Source organism: Neovison vison, chromosome 13, assembly GCF_020171115.1.
Source record: "Neovison vison isolate M4711 chromosome 13, ASM_NN_V1, whole genome shotgun sequence".
Lineage (NCBI taxonomy): Eukaryota > Metazoa > Chordata > Mammalia > Carnivora > Mustelidae > Neogale > Neogale vison.
Window position 1 is genome coordinate 119,422,189 of NC_058103.1, and position 23,886 is coordinate 119,446,074.

A 23,886-nucleotide genomic window follows, 5' to 3' on the forward strand; every position below is an offset into this window, starting at 1 on the left:
ATCATAAGTGTCCTTAAGAAGTTACTTTGATATCCTTGTCCTCTCCTTCTCTAACATCTCTTTTGTTTTCTTTCTTTCTTTCTTTCTTTTTTCTTTTTTTAAAATATTTTATTTATTTGAGACAGAGTGAGAGAGAGCACAGGTAGGGTGAAGGGGCAGAGAGAGAGGGAGAAGCAGGCATGACCTGAGTTGAAGGCAGGCACATAACTGACTGAGCCACCCAAGTACCCCTCTATTTTCTCTTCAGTAAGTTTTTTTTCCCTTGTTTATATTGGTCTTGTTTTTCTTTTTGAAACTGTTCCTCAAATATCAATTCTATGTTATTCATATTTTTCTTTTTTTCTTCCTTTCTTACTTACTTCCTTTCTTACTCATATTTGAGCATTAAAAAGATAATTGAGAGTTCTTTGTGGCCAAGACTTGTCAACTGATAGCTTTTAAGAGGAATTTAAGCTGACTTCCAACCCCCACCCCCCAGTTTCTATTTTCCGGTGTAATAAAAAATAGGGGCTGGAACTACTTGGTTTCTTTGGACATGAAATTTTCTAATCTCCTGCTTGAGGTAGATCTCTCAGCCTGGGTTCTGCTTAAGAACAAGGAGGAGAGGGACACCAGAGTGGCTTAGTCAGTTAACCATCTGCCTTTGGCTTGGGTCATGATCCTAGGGTCCTGGGATCGAATTCCACATTGGGCTCCTTGCTCAGTGGGAGCCTGCTTCTCCCTCGGCTTGCTGATCCCCCTGCTTGTGCTCCTTCTCTTTCTCCTCCTCCCCCCATCTCTTTCTGACAAATAAAACATCTTAAAAGGATGAAGGTTGAGCACTGTGTTTTGGGGACTGGACATGTTCTGTGTACAGGCTTTTGGTTGATCTGTTTTCAATTCTATCCATTATTCCTGCTGTCTAGTGTACCCAGTGTCTTAGAGTCTAGAGGCTCTCCAGGGTGCTAGGAGACAAATTACTCTCCTATAATCCCCTAACCTACTTTACTTATTTGCTCTATTAATTACCATTCTTCCACTTAGTGGCATTTACTAGCATGCATGAATTGTCTTTTCTGCTGGTAGCCTCATTTCCTTTTTTTATTATCATTGTGTGTTGTATAGTGTTTATTCACTATAATTCTAATGGAGCTTCAGGAAAGAGAGAAGATGGGAGAAGCATATATATACACTATGTTCAATTTGCCCGCTCTGGGATGTCTGCAACTTGTGTTTCTCACTTAATTATATATCATGGACATGGTGTGTGTAGATCTACCTTGTTTTTCATAATTGTGCATGTGTAGAGATATAGTTTGTGAATTACATGAAAAAATTGCTAATTGTGAATTCATTCTTATATTCATAATAAATACTGAGCACCTGCATAGGTGGTAGCTGCAGGGACACAATGGATATCATAATACTTTATTTTTGGCTTTTTCTACTTTAAGCAAGATTGTAATGTAGTTTGGTTTGCTTACTTATTTCCTTTCAGGCTCTTGTTTCATTTCAGTGTCAGAGTTAGTAGTCTCCTAAAATGACTTGGTAAAATTGTGTATTTTTTTTTCTAAAGTCTAGGGCAGTTTATTTATTTTTAAAGATTTTATTTATTGAGAGAGAGCTAGAGAGACCACAAGCAGGGGGTAGGGGGGAAGGAGAAACAGACTCCCTGCTGAGCAGGGAGCCCTCTGCAGGACTCAATTCTGGGACCCTGGGATCATTACCTGAGCCAAAGGCAGATATTTAACCGGCTGAGCCACCCAAGTGCCCCCAAAGTCTAGGACAGTTCAAGTAAAATTACAGCTGGGTCCAATTTTGCCTCTCAGGAGACATCTGGAAATATCTGGAGATAATTTTGGTTGTCACAGCTGGCTGGGGGAATGCTATGGGCATTTTGTGGGTAGAAGGGATGTTACTAAATGTCCTACAATGTCCAGTGAGTCCTGCATGACAATGAATTATCTAGCCCGAATTAGCAGTACTTCCAAGGTTGGGAAAACATGGTTTAAATAAAATCTGAGCCTGATCCATTTTTCTCTTTTTCCAAGTATTAGTCTTCATTTTTTGCATTTCTCAATTTTAGTAGTTTTAGATTCTTTAAAAAAAAAAATCACTTCATCTGTACTTTTGAACCTATGGCTATGAAGCTCTTTTCATTTCTCAAGTTGTTTTCTTTGTCATGATTACTTGTCAGAAGCTTGTCTTATTTATATTGGCCTTTTGATAGAACCAGTCCTTCTATTTTTTTAAATCTAATTTTCTTTTTCATTTTTGTGTGAGTCTTAACCTTTTTTTTCTTTTGCTTTTGTAGTTTATTGGACCACTGTGATAAATTGCTTTAACAAACATGTGAGAGGTATACATTTCCTTCTGTGTGCTGTTTAACTTCATTGCATAGGTTTTAAGATTTAGTATATTTATTTTCTAAATAGTTTGTATATCCTGTGATTTGATTCCATCCATATTTTGTTCGTATTACTTTGCAACTTCACAAGAAGTTGTATAGGTGTTGAAAATATATGAACATTAGTGTAATAAGTAGTTACAGTGAATACCTGGGAATTAATTTAACTTCATTGCATAGGTTTTAAGATTTAGGATATTTATTTCCTAAATAGTTTGTATATCCTGTGATTTGATTCCATCCATATTTTGTTCGTATTACTTTGTTATATTTCACAAGAAGTTGTATAGGTGTTGAAAATATATGAACATTAGTGTAATAAGTAGTTACAGTGAATACCTGGGAATTATCACCCAGCCCTGACCTAAGTGAAGAAACAGTATATTGTTAGCACTGGAAACCTTTTGGACATGCCTTCTAGATGATCATTTCTTTCTATGCTAAACTTTTCCTTTTCCCTTGTTATTTGCATTTCTCAACAATATGATTTAGTGTTAACCATTTTTAAGCTTCATATTAAGAGTCATACTATATGTGTGTTCTTTGTCTTTTGCTTAACAATTGTGTGTTAAATTTATTCATATGTGTGGCTATAGTTCTTTTCATTGCTATATTTATTCCATTCTTTGAACCTACCATAACAGATTCCTCCATTTGAGTTTGCTATTAGGAACAGTGTGGGGTGCCTCATTGGTGCCTTTGGTTAAGTGTCTTGGTTTTGGCTCAGGTCTTGATTTCATGGTTGTGAGGTTGAGCCCCATGTCAGCCTCTGTGCTCAGAGCGGAGTTGGGTTGACATTCTCTCTCTCCCTTTACCTCTGTTTCTCCCGGTTTTGCTTGTGATCTCTCTCATTCTCTTGCTGAAAGAAATAAATCTATCTTAAGAAAAAGAAAAAGAAAAAAAAAGCATATGTATGCTACCATGACCATTTTTCTCCAGTTTTGTGGGATACCTATGTGAGCATTTTTCTGGGCACATAACATAGAAGTTGGTTTACTGGAGCATGAGGGTCAATTTCTTCTTAAAACTAAGAGTTCTTTAGAAAAAGTTTTTGACCTTCTCAGGTGGACTTTGGGTTATTTTTAGTTTTTCACTCTTTATGATATGGCTTGTGACTTCTCAGCTCAATTTTCAGCAATTGCTTAAACGTAACCATTGGTGTTATTATGTCTTTGCTTATTGCTGTATCTTATATTCCATGGTTGCTTCCTACCTTTGAAAATGTATCCCTCAATGACGTCTCTATTTTTATTTCTAGAAAGGATTTCTGGGACTGTGCATGGAGAGTGTTCCTTGAATACTTGGTGTCTGTTTTTATTATTCATTGAATACCTATCCATCTGACTCTGTGCAAAGTACTCTATAGAGGTGCTGAGGATCCAGTGGGAAAGGATATGGTACCTGTCCCAGTGGAACTAGACATTGACTTCATAATTCAGTCTCTTCTAGGTTCTTTATACTTTTATCTTCTAATATTTATTGTTACACCAGTGAAAAGCCTAATGTCTGGTTCTTCTTTTCCTCTATTTTTTTTTTCTTTCTGGAAGTTGTATGGTTTTTTCTCTGTGAAGTATAGGGTTTTACTTTTCAACATTCCTTTGGGTCATTCAGAGCCACTTAGTATTCTGAAGTCTGTCTTTAGCTTGATAACCATTGTCTCTTATTTCTTTCCCTCAGTCTTATGGGTAGATAGCAGATGAATATTAGTACTGGGTATTCCTATCTCCCATTTCCCATAACTCTTCTCTATCAATACCCCTTCCTCTCCCCACCCCCTGTCTCCTTTTCTCCACATTCTAAGGGAATGTTACAGTTTGGTCATCTTCTTAATCATAAATGTTTTTTCATTCAAATCCATTGTGCTCTCTGATTCTTCTACTAGGTTTCTTTCCCCTCTTTATCTTTTTTTTGGTGAGGCGGGGATATCTTTTTCATTTCCCAGAACTGTCTTTTCCTTTGCGTGGTTATCTTTTTTTATATTGTGTGGATACAGTATCTTTTCATAAGTACTGCTAAGGATGCCAATTAGATTTTTAAAAATTTTGTTCATTAATAATGCTTTAGTTTGCTTGTTTCGTCTGTTTGACTTGGTGATTTTTTTTCAGATTGCCAGTTTTCTTCAAGTATCTGGTGATACTTGGTTATCTGTTCATTTACAGATGAGATATACCATTGATCACATTATCAATGGTTGCTGTGAGTGCCCTCAGTAATTGTCACTCTTCTCTGCTGTGGCCTCTCCCCCACTCCCTGGTTTGTACACCCGTGTTCTGGCAATGGCATGTGAATGGAGAGGTACTGGCAAGCAGACTTTCCAGTTTGAGTTCAAGGAAGAGATGAGTGAGTTAGATTTTGCTGCTGTTTTGAGCTGTATTTCCAAAATGTGTCTTTTCTCTCTGATTCTGATACCTATACTAAGAGGCCATCAAGTAAGTCCTCCTATATAAGAAAGTGATGCTTACCAGCTGTAGTTGGAACAAATACAGCTAGCATATCTAGAAGGAAAAGAAAAATCCTACTGTATGTGTTCTGTTGTGAACTCTGTTCTGGTTCAGATAACTTGTCTTTTTGAACTCTGCCAAAATTAGGTATGAAGGCCTTTCCTAAAACCCCATCAGATATTTGTGAATGAGTGGACAATTGTGTATTTGTAAGGATGTATTCTGTGGTAAATGACATGTTTTAAAAAAGAAAAATGGCTCTTCAATGAAATGGTGATCATTTTATAATTGTATAGTTTTGTGACATGTCTACTGCTTCATGACACGTTTTACCTTTTAAAATGTAGGGCAGTGAAATTTATGGAAAGATTTAGGCTTTTCAAAGTAAAAGATTAGGCTTTTCAAAGTTAAGGAAGGATTAGGCTTTTCAAAGTTAAAGTAAAAGGTTTGGGATATTTGTTTTAAGTGAAAGGAGCCATTGACTTTATATACATAGCCATATGTGTAAAACGTTTTCTTATTTTAAATTAGAATATTTAAAATTTTTTTCCAGTTCTGCGTTACTGGACTAATTGCCGTTGTTTATACTGAAGGCATCTGTCAAGTTGAATTGTTCAAATTTTTTTTTAAAAAGCTGATAAATATTATTTGTCACATCAAACCTGGATTTAAAAGTAAATATTCAACTTTAATAAATTCTGTTAGTGGAACTATAGTGACAGATGACTGATAGTTTGTCCTTGAAGTCTTCTAATTCCTCGATATGTGCTTATTCTGTGTAGCCCTAGCAAATTCTTTTTCTTTTTCAGAATGGGACCACAGAAGAAGTGACTTCAGAAGAGGAGGAAGAGGAAGAGATGGCTGAAGTAGGTATTTATGTAAGAATCACATTTTATAAATACTGTATCTTTTTTTCCTGTATTTTCATTTTTAAATATTTTAGTAATTGTCTAATCTTCTTTATTTTGAAATTGAATATAATTTCTAAAATCTGTCTTCATTTTTAATTCATGATATATTTTTGAGCAAAATGTTTGATTTCCTAGAAAATCTCTTAACATTTTAGCATAAGATTATATTTACATTTAATAGTAGTAAATACTTAATCCATTTTTGGTTATTTTTAAGAAGAGGATCTAGTAAGTTTAGAAAATTCAGAATTTAAGACTCAAAATAGATGAAAGACCTCAATGTGAGTAAGGAATGCATCAACCTCTTTGACCTCAGCCACAGTGACTTCTTCCTAGAAACACACCAAAGGCAAGGGAAGCAAAGGCAAAAATGAACTATTCGGACTTCATCAAGATGAAAAGCTTTTGCACAACAAAGGAAACAGTCAACAAAACCAAAAGACAACTGACAGAATGGGAGAAGATATTTGCAAATGACATATCAGATTAAAGGTCTAGTATCCAAAATCTATAAAGAACTTACCAAACTCAACACCCAAGTAAAATAATGCAATAAAGAAATGGGCAGAGGACATGAACAGACATTTCTGAAAAGAAGACATCCAGATGGCCAACAGACATATGAAAAAGTGCTCCACATCATTTGGCATTAGGGAAATACAAATCAAAACCACAGTGAGATACCACCTCACACCAGTCAGAATGGCTAAAATTAAGAAGTCAGGAAATGACAGATGCTGGCGAGCATATGGAGAAAGGGGAACCCTCCTACACTGTTGGTGGGAATGCAAGCTGGTGCAGCCATTCTGGAGAAACAGCGTGGAATTTCCTCAAAAAGTTGAAAATAGAGCTATTCTATGACACAGCGATCAAATGATGTGAATGGAACTAGAGGGTATTATGCTGAGTGAAATAAGTCAATCAGAGGAAGACCATTATCATATGATCTCCATGATATGAGGAATTTGAGAGGCAAAGTTGGGGGTATGGGGGGTAGGGAAGGAAAAAATGAAACAAGATGGGATTGGGAGGGAGAAAAACCATGAGACTCTTAATCTTACAAAACAAACTGAGGGTTGCCAGGGGGAGGTGGGCATGGAGAGGGTGGTTGGGTTATGGACACTGGGGAAGGTATGTGCTATGATGAGTGTTGTGAAGTTGTAAGCCTGATGATTCACAGACCTGTACCCCTGGAGCAAATAATGCGTTATATGTTAATTAAAAAAAAGAAAAAAAGAAACCATCATAGTCAGAAGCCTAAGGAGACATGACAAATATTATGTGGTATCCTGGAAGGGATCCTAAAATAGGATATTAGGTAAAAACTAAGAAAAAAATGAATGAGGTATGGATTTTAGTTAAAAAAAGAAAAAAATTCTGAATTTAAATAAAAGGAGAATTTGAGAACATTTCAGGGACTACTCACTAGAAGTAGTGAAGCTATTTCATGTTTAAAATCATCTAAGAATTTGGTAGGGCAGATTCTAAGACCTTGACTTTAGGCCAGTTTAGTTTCCAGGCACTGATATAATTATGGAAGTTTTCAGGCTCTGAAGCTTTGTTTTTAAATTTGTGTCTTTTCACTGACCATGTAAAAGGTATTTCAGTTGCACAGTCTTGATTTTAAAACCTTCTTACTGTTTAGGATCTTAGAATTAATTCAAGTTATTATCTTATTTTCTTGATCTGCAAAATCTTAAATCTAAATACACTCCTTAGAATGCCTTAAAACTAAAGAAGTAGTTGTGGTTTGTTTTGTGTCTGGGAGCAAAATAATTTTTTTAAAAGATTTTATTTATTTATTTGACAGACCATGCACATACACACACAAAGAGAGCATAAGCGGAGGGAGGGGGAGAGGGAGAGGGAGGAGCAGACCCCACCAAAGCAGGGAGCCTAAAACAGGGCTCAGTCCCAGGACCCTGAAATCATGATTTGAACTGAAGGCAGATGCTTATCTGACCGAACTACCCAGGCGCACCCAAGATAATTCTTAGCGTTGTCTAATTTGTATGACTTTGGGGGGATAGTTTGTTTTTAAAATTTTCATGCACTGTAATTTAGGTTGAATAAGCTGCAGGAAAACATTAAGCCTTTTCCACTGGTTTGGTGTCCAGTGAAGCAGACGTTCTATTCAGAGTTTATGTACTTCTCATTGTTTTCCTTTGCAAGAAGATATAAAGAAGGGACAGCAACATTTAGGGAAATCTGGAAAGATAGGAGCCTGGATTTCAGAGAAGTCAGATTAAGATAGGAGAAAGAAAGATAATTTAGGTAAACTAAAATAATGGTAAAAAAGGCACAGAGCAACCTTTGGGCATGGTGTGTTTAGGTGCATTGGGGCTATCTTTTGGGGGAGATTAAGATTGATGTGTTGGAAAGGCAAGGTTGGCCAGAAAAGCAGATGGCTTAAAGTCTTGAATTAGAGACAAATATGTTTATAGTGGTGTGATTGTTCAGGAAAGGCCTTAAGTAGAGAATAGTGTGCTGAATGTCATTTTACAAAGGTAATCTTCACAGAACAGAATTCATCATTAATACTCAGGTAGAGAAGATTTAAGGATAGGAATGTGACTGAGTTTGAAGGTGGAGGAGGAGGAGCAGGAAAGACCAAGGACTTTTATGAGAACTCTGAAGTGCGGGATGGAACATTGGGGCTGAAAGTTACAAATCAGGGGAGGGAGCTCCATGAAACTTGGGAGTCATGGATAGGGTCTGAATAAGAAAGAAATGCAGTAGGGGTTGAAGAGATGAGATTCTGAAGAAAAAGACCATGTGGTCTGGATGGTCTACAAATCGCAGTGAATTAGTTTCCTTAAAAAATGGAGATAGTAAGTATCTAGTACTCCTTTAGAGATTTTGATGATTGAAGTAAAGAGAAGTTAATAGAAAAAGTTTAGGATTTTAAAAGTTCTGCATAGATTTCTTTAAATACAAGTAGATGATATGGAGAAGAAGGAAGGAGAATGATGTAGGCATTAAAGATGTTAAGCAAGGGCTATTATTCAAATTCCTAGTCTAACTTTTTTCCTAATTATAAAAATCAGTTAGGTGCTCGTGACAGTAAACTTGGAAAAGAAGGAAAAGCACTGAATGTCTCTAGAGATTATTATTTCAGTATATGTCCTTCTAGCCTCCTTTTTTGTGCTTATTTTAGCGTGATTGAGATTCTTTATATTCAGTTTTGTATTCTTTGTTTTACATTGTGTTTTTTCCCATTTAATACATTTTATGTAACCTTTAAATTATTGTCATTTCATTCATAAAACAGAATTATGAGCTCTTCCTGTTTTTTCTCACTAAGTCTGTACATTTACAGCACATCTGAATTCAGATTATCCACATTCCAAGTGCTTAGCAGCTGCAAGAAACAAGGGTCTGCCTGGTGGATAGCACAGCTTTAACTCGTATAGGCCCTGTAGTTGCCCAGGGGCACCCAGTCCGCCAGCTCACCCCACAATTGTGGTGAGGTCCACCCCTGGTGGGTTCTCAGGTTTGGGTTGGGGCTGCTGTTCTGCCTCACCCCCAGGCAGCAGCCAGAAGCAGCCGTGAGACCCAGTTGAGCACAGAACCTGGCACCCAAAGGGGCCAGCCTTCTCCACTCTCTGCTGCCATCCTCACCACCCTTTGGTTTCATTATTTGATACAGAAGAAACAATTATGCTATATGCATTTTAACAGTCTTCTAATATTCCATGGAATTGAATTACCTGCTCTGGGCATTTGTTCTGTTTTGTTTTTAAGATTTTTATTTATTTGAGACCCAGAGAGCCCAAGTGAGTGTAAGTGCAAGTGGGAGAGAGGGGCAGATGGGAGAGGGAGAGGGAGAGAATCTCAAACAGACTCCACGCTGAGGAAAGAGCCTGCCATTGGGCTCCATCTCATGACCCTGAGGTTATGACCTGAGCTGAGCTGAGACCAAGAGACTAATGCTCCCCCCGCCAAGAGATGGATGCTTAACAACTGAGCCACCCAAGCACCCCTCTGCTCTGCTATTTTTGCACATGCAGTTTTGTGTGTGTGGGGGGTTGTGGCTATATAGTTTAAATAGGCATCTTTATGCCTAAATTAAATTAAATTAGTTCCTTACAATAGATTTCTAGAAGTCAAGTTATTGGAACAAAGTATAAATAAGGTTCTTTATACCTAATGCTAAACTGTTTCAAAAGATTCTTTTAATAGATTTTTTTGTAGTAGTTAATGATGTTACAAATCTATTAAATATGTTTTACTCAGTTTCTAGCTTTTAAACACAATGTAGGATATAAAAGGAGGGATCCTGGACTGAATGTAAATGCCTTTTTCCCTTCCCCATTCTCTTTTCTGTTCCCTGTTGAATCAAGAATAATTTAAGTTTTGTGTAAGTTTCAATAAGCTACTATTTTTCATGTAGGATATCGAAGACTTGGATCACTATGAAATGAAGGAAGAAGAGTCTATTAGTGGAAAAAAGTCAGAGGATGAAGGAATTGAAAAAGAAAACTTGGCAATACTAGAGAAAATTAGGAAGACTCAAAGGCAAGACCATCTCAATGTAAGTATGTGCAAATATCTAGAACCTGCACTTTTGGGATTGAGTAATTATAGGTAATAATATAACACTGGGCAATTCGTTTAGATAACAGTCTAAACTGCCCCCCTCCACCCTTGCCTGTGTTGTAGATTCAACCATGATTTGTTTCCTGGTGGGTTGTTGTTTTTGTTGTTAAAGTGTCTCATCTCTTCATAGCTTTCCGCCATGCTCATCTGCTTTTCATGTGCTGGAATTAACCTGCTGTTCACCGTGTATACCTCCTTTCCAGTATTTATACTGCTTACCCTTCTGTGAGATCTGTATATTTAGTATCCTCTACAATGTCAAGTTTAAATTCCTTGCCACCAAACTGCAATTTGGTCTGTTGTGCTCTAACCAAACCAAAAGCATTTTTTTCTTTTGACTTAACGTAACTTTTATGTGAAGTGACATGGGGCGTGAAATGAACATTTAGTCTTGTAATAAACATAGCTGTGTGGCTTCAGTTTCCTCAGCTTTAAAATATAGAGAATATATACCTTTTGGATGATTACTCAGAAAAATAAATGAGAATGATGCTTATAAAATGCCTAAAGTGGAGACATTTTTGTTTCAACACTTCTTTCTTACTTCCTGCCTTGTTTTAGAGCTCTTTATGAAACACATGACATCTGAGGACCTTTGTCTGGGTGTAGGTTCTCAAAAACCAGGAATGAATTATTATGTAGGGAGATGCCAGGTGTTGAAAGCAGATAGATTACTCTCTCTTCTTCAGTCTTACTATATTAATTTAATTGGCAAAGGTTTTTTTTTTCAGAGAGCAAAGAAATTTAGCTCTTCCCTTATCTTGATTATTTAAAAGAAAGAGTTTGTGCATTTAAATTAATGATTTCTGTACTTTCTCTCGTGATTGCTTTCAGTTTGTATATTATAGTCAAAATGAATACAAATTATTGAATGTTTTCACGTGAGGGACACTAAGTACTTTAAAATTTACGTACCTTCCCATTTAACCTTTATAGCTACTTTATAAAATATCGTTCCTATTTATAGGTGTGAAACTATGGTTTAAACCAGTTAAAGTAATATACTCAAGGTCGCAAAGCTAGGAAGTAATAGCTTCGTGAACCTTTGCCACCCATCCCCAAAGTGTAGTGCAGCCATTATCATTTTAAATTTCACAGGACCAGGGGCACCCAAGGGGCTCAGTTGGTTAAGCCACTACTTTCGGCTCGGGTCATGATCCTGGAATCCCGGGATCGAGTCCATTGGGCTCCCAGCTCCGCAGGGAATCTGCTTCTCCCTCTGACCTTACCCCTCTCATGTTCTCTCTCATTCTCTCTCTTAATAAATAAATAAAATCTTAAAAAAAATTCACATGACCAGTTCTTTTTTAAATAAAGGAATTCTGAATGTTTTTGTCCTACAAGAAATAGCTGGCATTCATATTTAGTCCATAAGACATTGGTGCATTTTCATTTTTAGAGAAATCCCAACATGGAAAAGAACTGAAACTAGTTGCATGCAGGTGAACATGTTCTTTCTCAGTTTCTTAATATGTAAAGTAGACCTTCAGTATAACATTCTTACTTAGAGTCTGACTAATGAAACCCTGTTTTAGTTGATAGGGTAAAATGGCAAGGGCCTTCTAGTATTTTCAAAAATTGATGGTGATACTGTATCCCTATAAGAATAGCTAAAATTAAAAAAGAATTAAGGAATGGCCAAAATCAGGAACACTGACAACATTTGGTGTTGTCACAAGGATGTGAAGCAGTAGGAACTCTTACTCCTTGCTCATGGGAATGCAAAATGGTACAGTCACTTTTGAAGACAGTCTGGCAGAGTCTTAGAAAACTGAACATGATTTTTACCATGTATTCCAGCAGTTGCAGTCTTTGGTATACCCACGTGAATTGAAGACTTATGTCTAGACAATCACCTCCTTACAGATCTTTGGAGCAACTTTACTCATAATTGCAATACCTTGGAAGGAACCAGGGTATCCTTCAGTAGGTGAATGGATAAACTGTTATATCCCAACAATATGGGATGTATTCCTTGCTAAAAAAGGAAGTGAGCTGGGGCACTTGGGTGGCTCAGTGGGTTAAAGCCTCTGCCTTCGGCTCAGGTCATGATCCCAGGGTCCTGGGATTGAGCCCTGCATCGGGCTCTCTGCTCGGCAGATAGCCTGCTTCCTTCTCTCTCTCTGCCTGCTTCTCTGCCTACTTGTGATCTCTGTCTGTCAAATAAAGAAATAAAATCTTAAAAAAAAAAAGAAGTGCGTTATCAAACCATGAAAAGACATGGGGGAACTTTAAATCCATATTACTAAGTGAAAGAAGCCAATCGAATGAAAAAGCTACACAGCTGTATATTTCCAACTATGTCACTTTCTGGAAAAGGCAAAACTATGGAGTCATCAAAAAGATCAGTGCCCGCCAGGGTGGGGTGGAGGGATAAATATGCAGAGGACAGAGGATTTTTAGGGCAATGAACATACTCTGATGATACTATAATGATGTATAGGTGTTGTTACACATTTTCCAAACCCATTTAGTGTACAGCACCAAAGGTGAACCTTAAGGTGATTTACGGATTTCACTGGTAATGATGTGTCAGTATAGGTTTATCAGTTTAAAAAAACATACTGTCTGGTGAGGGATATTGATAATACTGTGTTGTGGCAGCAGTTATATGGGAAATCTCTGTACCTTTCTCTCAACTTTTCTGTGAATCTAAAAATGCTCTAAAAAATAAAATCCTAAAGAGAAAAAAATTAATAATTTAAAAAATCAGTGTAGGGGTGTCTGGGTGGCTCATTGGTTAAAGCCTCTGCCTTCAGCTTAGGCCATGGTCCTAGGGTCCTGGGATCGAGACCCACATCGGGCTCTCTGCTCCATGGGGAATCTGCTTCCTCCTCTCTCTCTCTCTCTATCTGCGTCTCTGCCTACTTATGATCTCTGCCTGTCAAATAAATCTTTAAAAAATAAATCAGTGTAGTTTGAGATAAGTTTTAGGCTATTGTAGGAACCATGGTAATCTAGACATGTTGGTTAGACATTTTTTTTTTCAGATGATAAGAAACAGTAAATGAGCCAGACTTGTCCCCCATTTTATATTTCTGTTGAAACTTCATAATCCTCAATTTAATTAATCTAATTTGTTTTTTTAGGTTGAGTTGTGATTTGTTTTTATAATCTCATTGTAAACTTTCCTTTCTGGTTTATATATCTCAAATCTTTAGTTACCTGACTTTGTAGATTCTGGTAAACAGCAATTTTTATGTTGCAGGGTGCAGTCTCTGGGTCTGTGCAAGCTTCAGATAGACTTATGAAAGAGCTCAGGGACATATACAGATCACAGAGTTATAAAGCAGGTAAGGACCTCTGGATCTCTACTCTGTTGTCCTTATGCTGTTTTCAAAATTTCAGATAGTAAACTTTAGTTCTAATATAACTGGATAGAAACAGAGACGGTTATTAACTTTATTTTAGAGAAGTGAAATGCAGATTTAATCAAGTTATTAACAGATGTGGAAGGTAAAATAGGATGAGTTTACTTGTTCTTTGGGTTTTTGAAAATTGTTTTTTTTGGATACCTCATGATTTTTTTATCTTCTTGATAACAGGGATTAACTCATGATTTTTAGATTCTGGGAAAAGTATGAGTTATATCTGCTTTGAAAAGTAAATAAGATACATATATTTTTGTATGAACAAAGAACTGTTGCCGAGTTGATTTTTATGATTTTTCCTTATTTTTTAAAAACAAAATCAACTTTTATTGTATAGGTAGTTATAGTATCACTTCAAAAATACGTGTTTTTTTAAAAAAATTTATTTCATAGTTTGACTTTGAGTGTTCTTTCTTAATAAGACTTAAATATTGTGAAACCTCTCTAATTGAAGTAAAATTCCCTCTTATTGTCAGATTCTAACTGTACTAAAATAAGGGAAAGAGCCAAATTTTAATATATTTGAAAAGGCACCTTTGTGATCCACTCAGTAATTCTGAGTGACCAAATCTAAACCATTAGAATCTACTTAAAATAAAAAGCAAAAAAATTTTCTGCTTTCGAGTGCAAGGTAAGCCAAACTTGATTCTGAATTATTAGAAGTTTTGGCATCCTGTTTTTCATATTAGAAGTCTAAAAGTTTATCTGTAGAAACTTCATCAAGTGCAGTTAAATATTTAAATATGGGTTTACTTTTAAATGTTAAATAATTACTTGCTTGTTATAGCATTGTTGGTAGTAGCAAAAAATTAAAAATTAATAATTAGATATAGGTGGAATTGTTTAAATTATGGTATATCCATAAATAAATTGCCATAGAGTTATTAAAAAGATTGACAATAGTCTTCCTATCTACTAAATTGGGAAGATGCCCTGGAAAGTTGAAGAAAGGTTATAAAACTCCGTGGAGGGATTCCATTTTTATAGAAATATTTGCATATGCATAAAAGAGAAGTGTTAAAGTACATAGGATTTTGCATAATTTTTTCCCCTCCCACGCACAGTTTCTCAACTCATTAAAGAATCGTCTTCATTGATGGCTTTATATAGCTTATTTTGGTTATTTAGTGTGTTCATTTATACTGAAGTAGTAGTTATAAGATCAAATATAGAATAACCTAGAGGCCCCTGGGGGGCTCAGTTGGTTAACTGTCTGACACTTGATTTTGGTGAGCGAGAATGAACTCTAGGTAATGGGATTGAGTCCCACATCAGGCTCCATGCCCAGCTTGGAATTTCCTCTCTTTTCCTCTGCCTTCCCCCAACCCCTCTCTAAAAAAAAAAAAAAAAAAAAAAAAAAGGAAAAAAGTAATCTGCGTTTCTATATCTTTACAGGGATTTATTCAGTGGAACTCATAAATGACAGTTTATATGACTGGCATGTTAAACTGCAGAAGTAAGTGACTTTTAGATGCTGACCCAGTCTTTGTAATGATAGACTATCACAATGGAAATTTTTTCTCCCTACTTTCGATACCTTATACGCTATGGTTTTTACTTAGAACTTTAGACTGTGTTTCTATAGAAATAGTTCTTAGATTGTTAAAATAAGCTGTTTCTTGGGCTTAAATAAGTAAAGTCAGAAAGAGGAATTAGAAAAAGAAGGACCAGCTGTGGGATAAACTGGCTCATGGAGTTAGTGAGATAATTGGGAACTACAGAAACAAAAGTGTGCTTAATAACCTGATTGGCCATGATAACCAGTTTATATTTAGAATGAGGAACTTAAGTAGGCCTGAATATGTAGAATAGTTATAGACAGATTTAGATTTTGTTAGTGATTTCTCTTTTTCTGGTCTTGTCTGTGATAAATTTCTCTCCTTGAATCCCTTGGCTAGTATTACAGTTTTAGAGACATTTTCTTTTTGAGTTCTTGAGAAAATATATGTGCATATGACTTTCCTTTAGAATGGCTGCTAACTTCGAATCCCTTATGGGAATGGATGTAAAATCCTGTGACCTTTTTGGACATTTAATCCCAAGGAGTCGGAGGCTATTGCAATTTATTTACCCAGGGACCATAGAGCAATGTTATGTTTAAACTTACCCAAGGGACTCTGTTTTAGCTCTTGAACTGGTTCATTTTTCTGGTTAGTAAGAAAAAAATCTCTTGATTTTTTAATTTGAATTGTTTTTTACTTTGTAATTCTTAGGGTTGATCCTGATAGTCCTTTGCACAGTGATCTTCAGATCTTAAAAGAAAAAGAAGGCATAGAATATATTTTGCTTAACTTCTCTTTTAAGGTAAGAAAATGTTAAGCGGATTCCATATGTTTCTAATGGGAATGTATATTTTTATATTGTTTGGAAAACAGTTTGTTGTTACTTGGTCAAGTAGAAGGTATTCATTCCCTGTGGTTCAGGAATTCTTTGCATAGTGTATACCCCACAGGAAATGAGTACTTAAGTACACCAGGAGACCTATATAAAACTGTTCAGAGCAGTGTTATTTATAATAGCACCAAAGAGAAAATAACAGAAGTGTCCATTAGAATGGAGAATTGTGGTGTTCATATAAAAAGGAAAAGGTGGAAAATGTGGGTGAATCTTAAACACAGTGTTGAGCTAAAGAAACCAGATCCCAAAACATGTTTCTACAATTTCTTTTATATAGAGCTCAAAAATAGGTGAAACTAAATTTATATTGTTTAGGGCGTGCATCTCAGTGGAGGCTGTATCCCCACTAGTCAGGTGAAAACTGGTCCTTGGAGTGAAAAAATTCTTATATATTACAATGGTCTATGGCTCTTTAAGGGACCACATTACATAAACAGTTAATGCAGTATGTCTGTGTTAGAGATAGATGAAAAAAAATTTCTAAAATATTTCTTTTTTAAAAAAAATTTTTAAAGATTTTATTTATTTATTTGACTGAGAGAGAGAGATCACAAGGAGTCAGAGCAGCAGGCAGAGAGAGAGAGAGAGAGAGGAAAGCAGGCTCCCTGCTGAGCAGAGAGACTGACACGGGGCTTGATCCCAGGACCCGGAGATCATGACCTGAGCTGAAGGCAGACGATCAACCAACTGAGCCAGCCAGGTGCCCCGAATTTCTGAACTATTTCTAAAACCTTTCTTAGTAGAGCAAAAATGTAAAGGCTGAGAAACACAGATTTATGGATCCAAACCTGGGTAGGTTCAAGAAAAGCAAAGGCATGGTTTCCATAAGTTGAGGAGAGGGCGTACATCTAGGTGAGAGGGAGGGAGTTGTGAGCTGTGAAAGGGACATCTGGGGATTTCTTGGAAACTGGCTGTAGTCTGATTCTTGACCAGAGTGCTGGTTACATGGATGCATATTTTAGAATATATAATGGTATACCTTTATATTTTATGTACTTTCCTGAATTTATAGGTTTTATTTAATAGTTTTTATTTTATTTTATTTATTCATTTATGACTGAGAGAGATAGCCAGAGAGGGAACACAAGCACAGGGAGCTGGAGAGGGAGAAGCAGTCTCTCGGATACGGGGCTCGATCCCAGGACTGTGATCATGACCTGAGCTGAAAGCAGGTGCTTAAGGACTGAGCCAACCAGGGGCCCCTTAATAGTTTTTTTTGAATGTTAAGAGTAAAGGTTGAAAAATAACGATGGTATTTTGATAAAATGCAATGATGTAATATGGAATGAGGATAAATGTATTCCTTTTAAAACTCTTGTTTCAAAAAAAAAGCAAGTGTTTCTAAGGAGTTTTGTATTTGAATTATATGAAACTTCTTTTTGCTGTGTTCTTTTAAATTGGGAAGAAAAAATTATGTAGCAATTGCCTTACAGATACGTCTATTTTTTCTATTTTAGTTAGGTAGACGTCAGTGCATTAGGGACTCTGGAAGGCTTGAGGACATGGAGGGATCTAAAATATAATCCTGTTTTTCAAGAGCCTGCAGTTTTTCTTGGGGAGAAGTCTTTGATGAAGTCTATACTGCTTTGGAGACCAGGATGAAGAGTCTGGGATTTTAACTCTTATACAGTAAAGAACCAGTAGAGGTTTTTAGGTAGGGGCATAATTGATTATCTTTTTTTTAAAACAATAATTATGTCTCAGCATCAGAATAGAGTTTGGATAAGATAGATTTCTGAGACTAGTTGGGGCTTTGATTTTGATCTGGGCAAGGAATAATATGCTGGAATACATGAGTAGACAGATATGAGGGGTTTTTAAGGAAAAAAGCAAAGACATGAAAGAATATACTTTAGAAAAGGCTAATTTTCTGAAAACTTTTTACTTAGCTTTTGTGTGTATATATTTTTGTTTGTTGATATATTCTTATTTATGATTGGACTTTGTTCAAATAACAAAAATGTCAAATGTCTGTATTTTCCCTATATTTTGTTATTGTAGAAACTTTTGTGGTTGTCATTTGGCTTGTCTTCCTAGAGAGTGAGTCTAGTATATATTTACTGAAGTTGCTAATGTGACTGTATTTTTACTGATTCATATGGTGAAAAACCAGGATAGTAGCTTTAAAAAAAATATATGTATATATAGAATGTTTTAACTCAGCAGTCTTAACAGTTTTATTAAATCATATACCCATTTGTCCAATACCAAGCTTAAGAAATAGAACCTTACACCTGAAACTGATGTAAATTGTGTCAGTTATACTAAAAAAAAATTAGGGTCTATTTCTTTTTTTCCCACCAGGGCCTTTGAAAGCCCCCTGTGTGTCCCTTCCCTCTCACTTTCTTCTCAAGAGGTATCTTTAAGGGAATATGAAATCTTGACCAGGAAACTGAAAGACTTGTGGCTGCACTTAATGTTTTCATGATATTTTCCTACTCTAGGCAGAACTTCAGGGAGGGGATGATCTGGGAGGTAAATGGCCGAAATTCTGTTGCATTTATCTTTCTGGAACATGACTCCTGATACCAGAAAGAAGGGCCATTGCTAGGGCTGGAATATTTCTTAAGAGGGCTGAGAAAAATGTGATTGCTCTGAACTAAGTGACCTTGGCAAACTGAACTACCAACTTACTAAGTATCAGGATTCACAGAATTGGAGGATAGCAGATATGAGTCAGAACAGTGATTTACAGGAAGGAGCATGAACAGTATTTATGGCCTCAGATGTGCATGGTGACAACTTGAAAGTCATGAGTAATAAGAAAATGGAACCTGAGATACAGTATAACACAAGGTTGGGGATAGGGGCAGGAGGGAATGGAGACCTATTAGATTCATCAGCAGCCTGGCAACTATATTATGCTATGCTCTTAAGGAAATGGTGGTCTGGTTTTTCAAGCTGTGTCTGAATTACTGAACTGAATTCTGAGGTAGTATTTTTTTAAAATTTATTTTTTATTTATTTTCTGCATAACAGTATTCATTATTTTTGCACCACACCCAGTGCTCCATGCAATCTGTGCCCTCTATAATACCCACCACCTGGTACCCCAACCTCCCACCGCCCCGCCACTTCAAAACCCTCAGATTGTTTTTCAGAGTCCATAGTCTCTCATGGTTCACCTCCCCTTCCAATTTCCCCCAACTCTGAGGTAGTATTTTAAAAAGGGTTTATTTAGACAACTTGGATTCATTTAGAAAATAGTGGCAAGGATTTGAAAGAGATTTCCATGTCCTCTGATAGCTGGTTGAATTTTAGATTTAGAGAGAAGAACATAGGGGTTCATGAGAGCTTGTTCTTAACGATTTAAAGGGCTGTGTATGTGTATGTGTATGTTTTTTTATTGATTATTTATTATTATTGTTATTTTCTTTTTTTTGAGAGAGAGAGAGTGAGCAAACACAAGCTAGGGTAGCAGCAGTGGGAGAAGGAGAAACAGAATCCCTGCTGAGCAGGGAGCCTGATACGGGGGCTTGATCCCAGGACTGTGGAATCATGACCTGAGCTGAAAGCAGACCCTTAACTGACTGAGCCACGCAGGTGCCCCTCGTTTTTGTTTTTGATTAACACAAAGCATGATATGAAAACTAGTAAGTCAGACTTTAAAGAAGCAATTTTCAGCTCAGTATAAAGGAAGTGATAGCTATGTAGAGCCATTCAGTGAGTTTTTCAAGAATAGAATGTTCCTCATTATTAAACTTTTCTTGAGAGGCAGAGATGTTGAATTAAAAACTTCATGATATCCTTGTAAACCTTGAGATTCTCAGTTTCTGCGTTAGTGTACCCAGATAACTCAAATGTCTGGTTTTTTTTTTTGTGCTATCTTTGTCATTTTTTTTCCAATTTATTTATGGAAGTGTCTTCATTCTCATTGGTTTCCATGAATTGTTTCAGTTCTTCTTTGATCTCCTGGTTGATCCAAGCATTCTTAAGCAAGGTGGTCTTTAGCTTCCAGGTGTTTGAGTTCCTTTGGAACTTTTCCTTGTGATTGAGCTCCAGTTTCAAAGCATTGTGATCTGAGAATATGCAGGGAATAATCTCAGTTTTTTGGTATCGGTTGAGTCCTGATTTGTGACCCAGTATGTGGTCTATTCTGGAGAAGGTTCCGTGTGCACTTGAGAAGAATGAGTATTCTATTGTTTTAGGGTGGAATGTTCTGTATATATCTATGAGGTCCATCTGGTCCAATGTGTCATTCAATGCTCTTGTTTCTTTATTGATTTTCTGCTTCGATGATCTAATTCTGAAAGAGGCGTGTTAAGATCTCCTACGATTAGTGTATTCATATCAATATGACTCTTTATCTTGATTAACAGTTTTCTTAAGTAATTGGCTGCTCCCATATTGGGAGCATAGATATTTACAATTGTTAGATCATCTTGGTGGATAGTCCCTTTAAGGATTATGTAGTGTCCTTCTGTATCTCTGACTACAGTCTTTAGTTTGAAGTCTAATTTATCTGATATGAGAATCGCTACCCCAGCCTTCTTTTGAGTCCCATTGGCATGAAGGATGCTTCTCCACCCCTTCACTTTCAGTCTGCGTGTATCTTTAGGTTCAAAATGGGTCTCCTGTAGACAGCATATGGATGGGTCCTGTCGTTTTATCCAATCTGCAACCCTGTGCCGTTTTATGGGTGCATTTAGGCCATTCACATTGAGAGTGATTATTGATAGATACGTTTTTATTGACATCGAGTTACCTTTGAAGTATTTCTTTCTGTAGACTGTCTCTATATTTCTGTTCAATGCTATTCTTGGGATTTTTCCTCTTTTATAGAACCCCCCTTAATATTTCCTGCAGTGTTGGCTTGGTGGTTGCATAGTCTTTTAAGCCTTGCCGGTCTTGGAAACTCTTTATCTCTCCATCCATTTTGAATGTCAGTCTTGCTGGATAAAGTATTCTTGGCTGCATGTTCTTCTCATTTAGTGCCCTGAATATATCTTGCCAGCCTCTTCTGGCTTGCCAGGTCTCTGTGGACAGGACATCACAGATATATTCAGAACATTTCATCCCAAAGGAGCCTCTTTGCCCTGGCGGCTTTCAAGAGATTATACTTACAATTATAATTCCTCAATTTGACCATCAGGTGTCGTGATGTTTTTTTGGAGTGTATAATCTCGGGTGGAGACCGTTCAGCCTCTAGTACATGAACGCTGGTTTCATTTGCGAGATTTGGAAAATTTTCATGAAGGACTTGTTCCACGATATCTTCTAGACTTCTTTCTTTCTCCTCCCCTTCAGGAATTCCAATAATTCTGACGTTGGAACGCTTCATGGCATCATTTATTTCCCTGATTCTGCTTTCGTGGGATCTAAGCTGTTTGTTCCAGGCTTCCTCCTGATCCTTTCTCTCTATCTGTTTGTCTTCCAGATCACTAATTCTATCTTCTGTCTCAGTTACCCTAGCTTGGAGAGAGTTTAGATTAGATTGGAACTCATTGAGAGCATTGTGGACCTCCTCCCTGGTAGCTTTAAGCTCCACCCTAACATTGTGAACATCCTGTCTGGTCGCTGTCAGTTCGGCCCTAATCAATTCTGTTTGGTCATCCATGGTTTCTCCAACCTAGCTATTGCCTGGATAATTGTTAGCCTGAATTCTCTTTCCGACATATTGTCTATGTTGATAGCCGTTAGCTCTGTTGCAGAAGGTCCATCCTCTGTATTTTTCTTCTGTTGGGCATTCCTCCTCCTAGTCATTTTGGCAGGAGAAGACTGAACAGATGTAGCTGGATGTATCAACTCTGGTGCAGTCAAGGTGCACCCTTATGAGCAATCAGGATTCCCTACCCAAACGAGAGACAAAAGAAAAGAAAAAGGAAAAGAAGAAAAAGAAAAAGAAAAAGAAAAAAAAGAGAGAGAGAGACAGGAAAGAAAGGGAAGATGAAAGAGAAGGTTCAGCCCAGATGGGTCCCAGGTAAGATTTATGAAGTAGACAAACAAAAAGAGATAAAAAGACTGATACAATTATATGGCAAGAGAAAGAAAAAATATATATATATGCAAATAAAGAAAGAACCTCGTCAAAAAGAACCACAAGTGTAAAATTTATATGCTATCAGGACAAACTCAAAAAATACAGAAACACTGGTGGAAGAAGATGGGAGAATTCTTATAAATTCTCAGTGTGTGTGAGGAAGGTTGTTTTGATTCTTCCTGGATGTATCTTGATATCTTTGTTAAAGGACTCAACTTTCCTAAGATAAAGGGGATTAAAAACTGGTTTACCTATAGGGGTAGTATTGATTGGGGAAAGGGGATTACTTTGAAGTTAACTCTATATGAATATTAGAGGATAAAAATAAAAAGGAATATACTAGACTAAACTAAACTAAAATTTAAAAAAAAGGAATTCAAAAAATTAAAATGCAAAAGAAAAACATAGGTGTATATATCAAAAAGTTCAGGTTAGAAAGGTATTATGCATTCTTTTTTTTTTTTTTAAAGATTTTATTTATTTATTTATTTGAGAGAGAGAGACAGTGAGAGAGAGCTTGAGCGAGGAGAAGGTCAGAGAGCGAAGCAGACTCCCCATGGAGCTGGGAGCCCGATGTGGGACTCGATCCCGGGACTCCAGGATCACGCCCCGAGCCGAAGGCAGTCGTTCAACCAACTGAGCCACCCAGGTATTATGCATTCTTAAGCAAGGTGGTCTTTAGCTTCCAGGTGTTTGAGTTCCTTCGGAACTTTTCCTTGTGATTGAGCTCCAGTTTCAAAGCATTGTGATCTGAGAATATGCAAGGAATAATCTCAGTCTTTTGGTATCGGTTGAGTCCTGATTTGTGACCCAGTATGTGGTCTATTCTGGAGAAGGTTCCGTGTGCACTTGAGAAGAATGAGTATTCTGCTGTACTGTAGAGAATTATTGGGGAGAATTTCCCCAATATGGCAAAGGGAATGAGCATCAAAATTCAGGAGGTTCAGAGAACGCCCCTCAAAATCAATAAGAATAGGCCCACACCCCGTCACCTAATAGTAAAATTTACAAGCCTTAGTGACAAAGAGAAAATCCTGAAAGTAGCCCGGGAAAAGAAGTCTGTAACATACAATGGTAAAAGTATTCGATTGGCAGCTGACTTATCCACAGAGACCTGGCAGGCCAGAAAGAGCTGGCATGATATTTTCAGAGCAATAAACGAGAAAAACATGCAGCCAAGAATACTATATCCAGCTAGGCTATCATTGAAAATAGAAGGAGAGATTAAAAGCTTCCAGGACAAACAAAACCTGAAAGAATTTGCAAACACCAAACCAGCTCTACAAGAAATACTGAAAGGGGTCCTCTAAGCAAAGAGAGAGCCTACAAGTGGTAGATCAGAAAGGAACAGAGACAATATACAGTAACAGTCTCCTTACAGGCAATACAATGGCACTAAAATCATATCTCTCAATAGTTACCCTGAATGTTAATGGGCTAAATGCCCCAATCAAAAGACACAGGGTATCAGAATGGAAAAAAAAACAAAACCCATCTATATGTTGCCTCCAAGAAACTCATTTTAAACCCGAAGACACCTCCAGACTTAAAGTGAGGGGGTGGAAAAGAATTTACCATGCTAATTGACATCAGAAAAAAGCAGGAGTGGCAATCCTTATATCAGATCAATTAGATTTTAAGCCAAAGACTATAATAAGAGATGAGGAAGGACACTATATCATACTCAAAGGGTCTGTCCAACAAGAAGATCTAACAATTTTAAATATCTATGCCCCCTACGTGGGAGCAGCCAACTATATAAACCAATTAATAACAAAATCAAAGAAACACATCAACAATA

General features: G+C 36.8%; 1 protein-coding gene across 4 annotated transcripts in view; it reads left to right on the forward strand.

Moving 5' to 3' along the window:
• Positions 1-23,886, forward strand: part of UBE2Q2 (ubiquitin conjugating enzyme E2 Q2) — a 91,622-nt gene that overhangs the window by 16,870 nt on the left and 50,866 nt on the right. For 3 of the 4 annotated variants that reach the window (XR_006381596.1, XM_044230073.1, XM_044230072.1), the window contains 5 exons: positions 5,637-5,693; positions 10,132-10,272; positions 13,546-13,630; positions 15,104-15,164; positions 15,922-16,012. Coding sequence is in view for 3 of the 4 variants with exons in the window: in XM_044230073.1 (XP_044086008.1) it covers positions 5,637-5,693; positions 10,132-10,272; positions 13,546-13,630; positions 15,104-15,164; positions 15,922-16,012 (435 nt within the window). In the remaining variant the exon portion in view is untranslated. The remainder of the gene's footprint in view (positions 1-5,636; positions 5,694-10,131; positions 10,273-13,545; positions 13,631-15,103; positions 15,165-15,921; positions 16,013-23,886) is intronic. The other variant, XM_044230074.1, reaches the window with a different exon arrangement.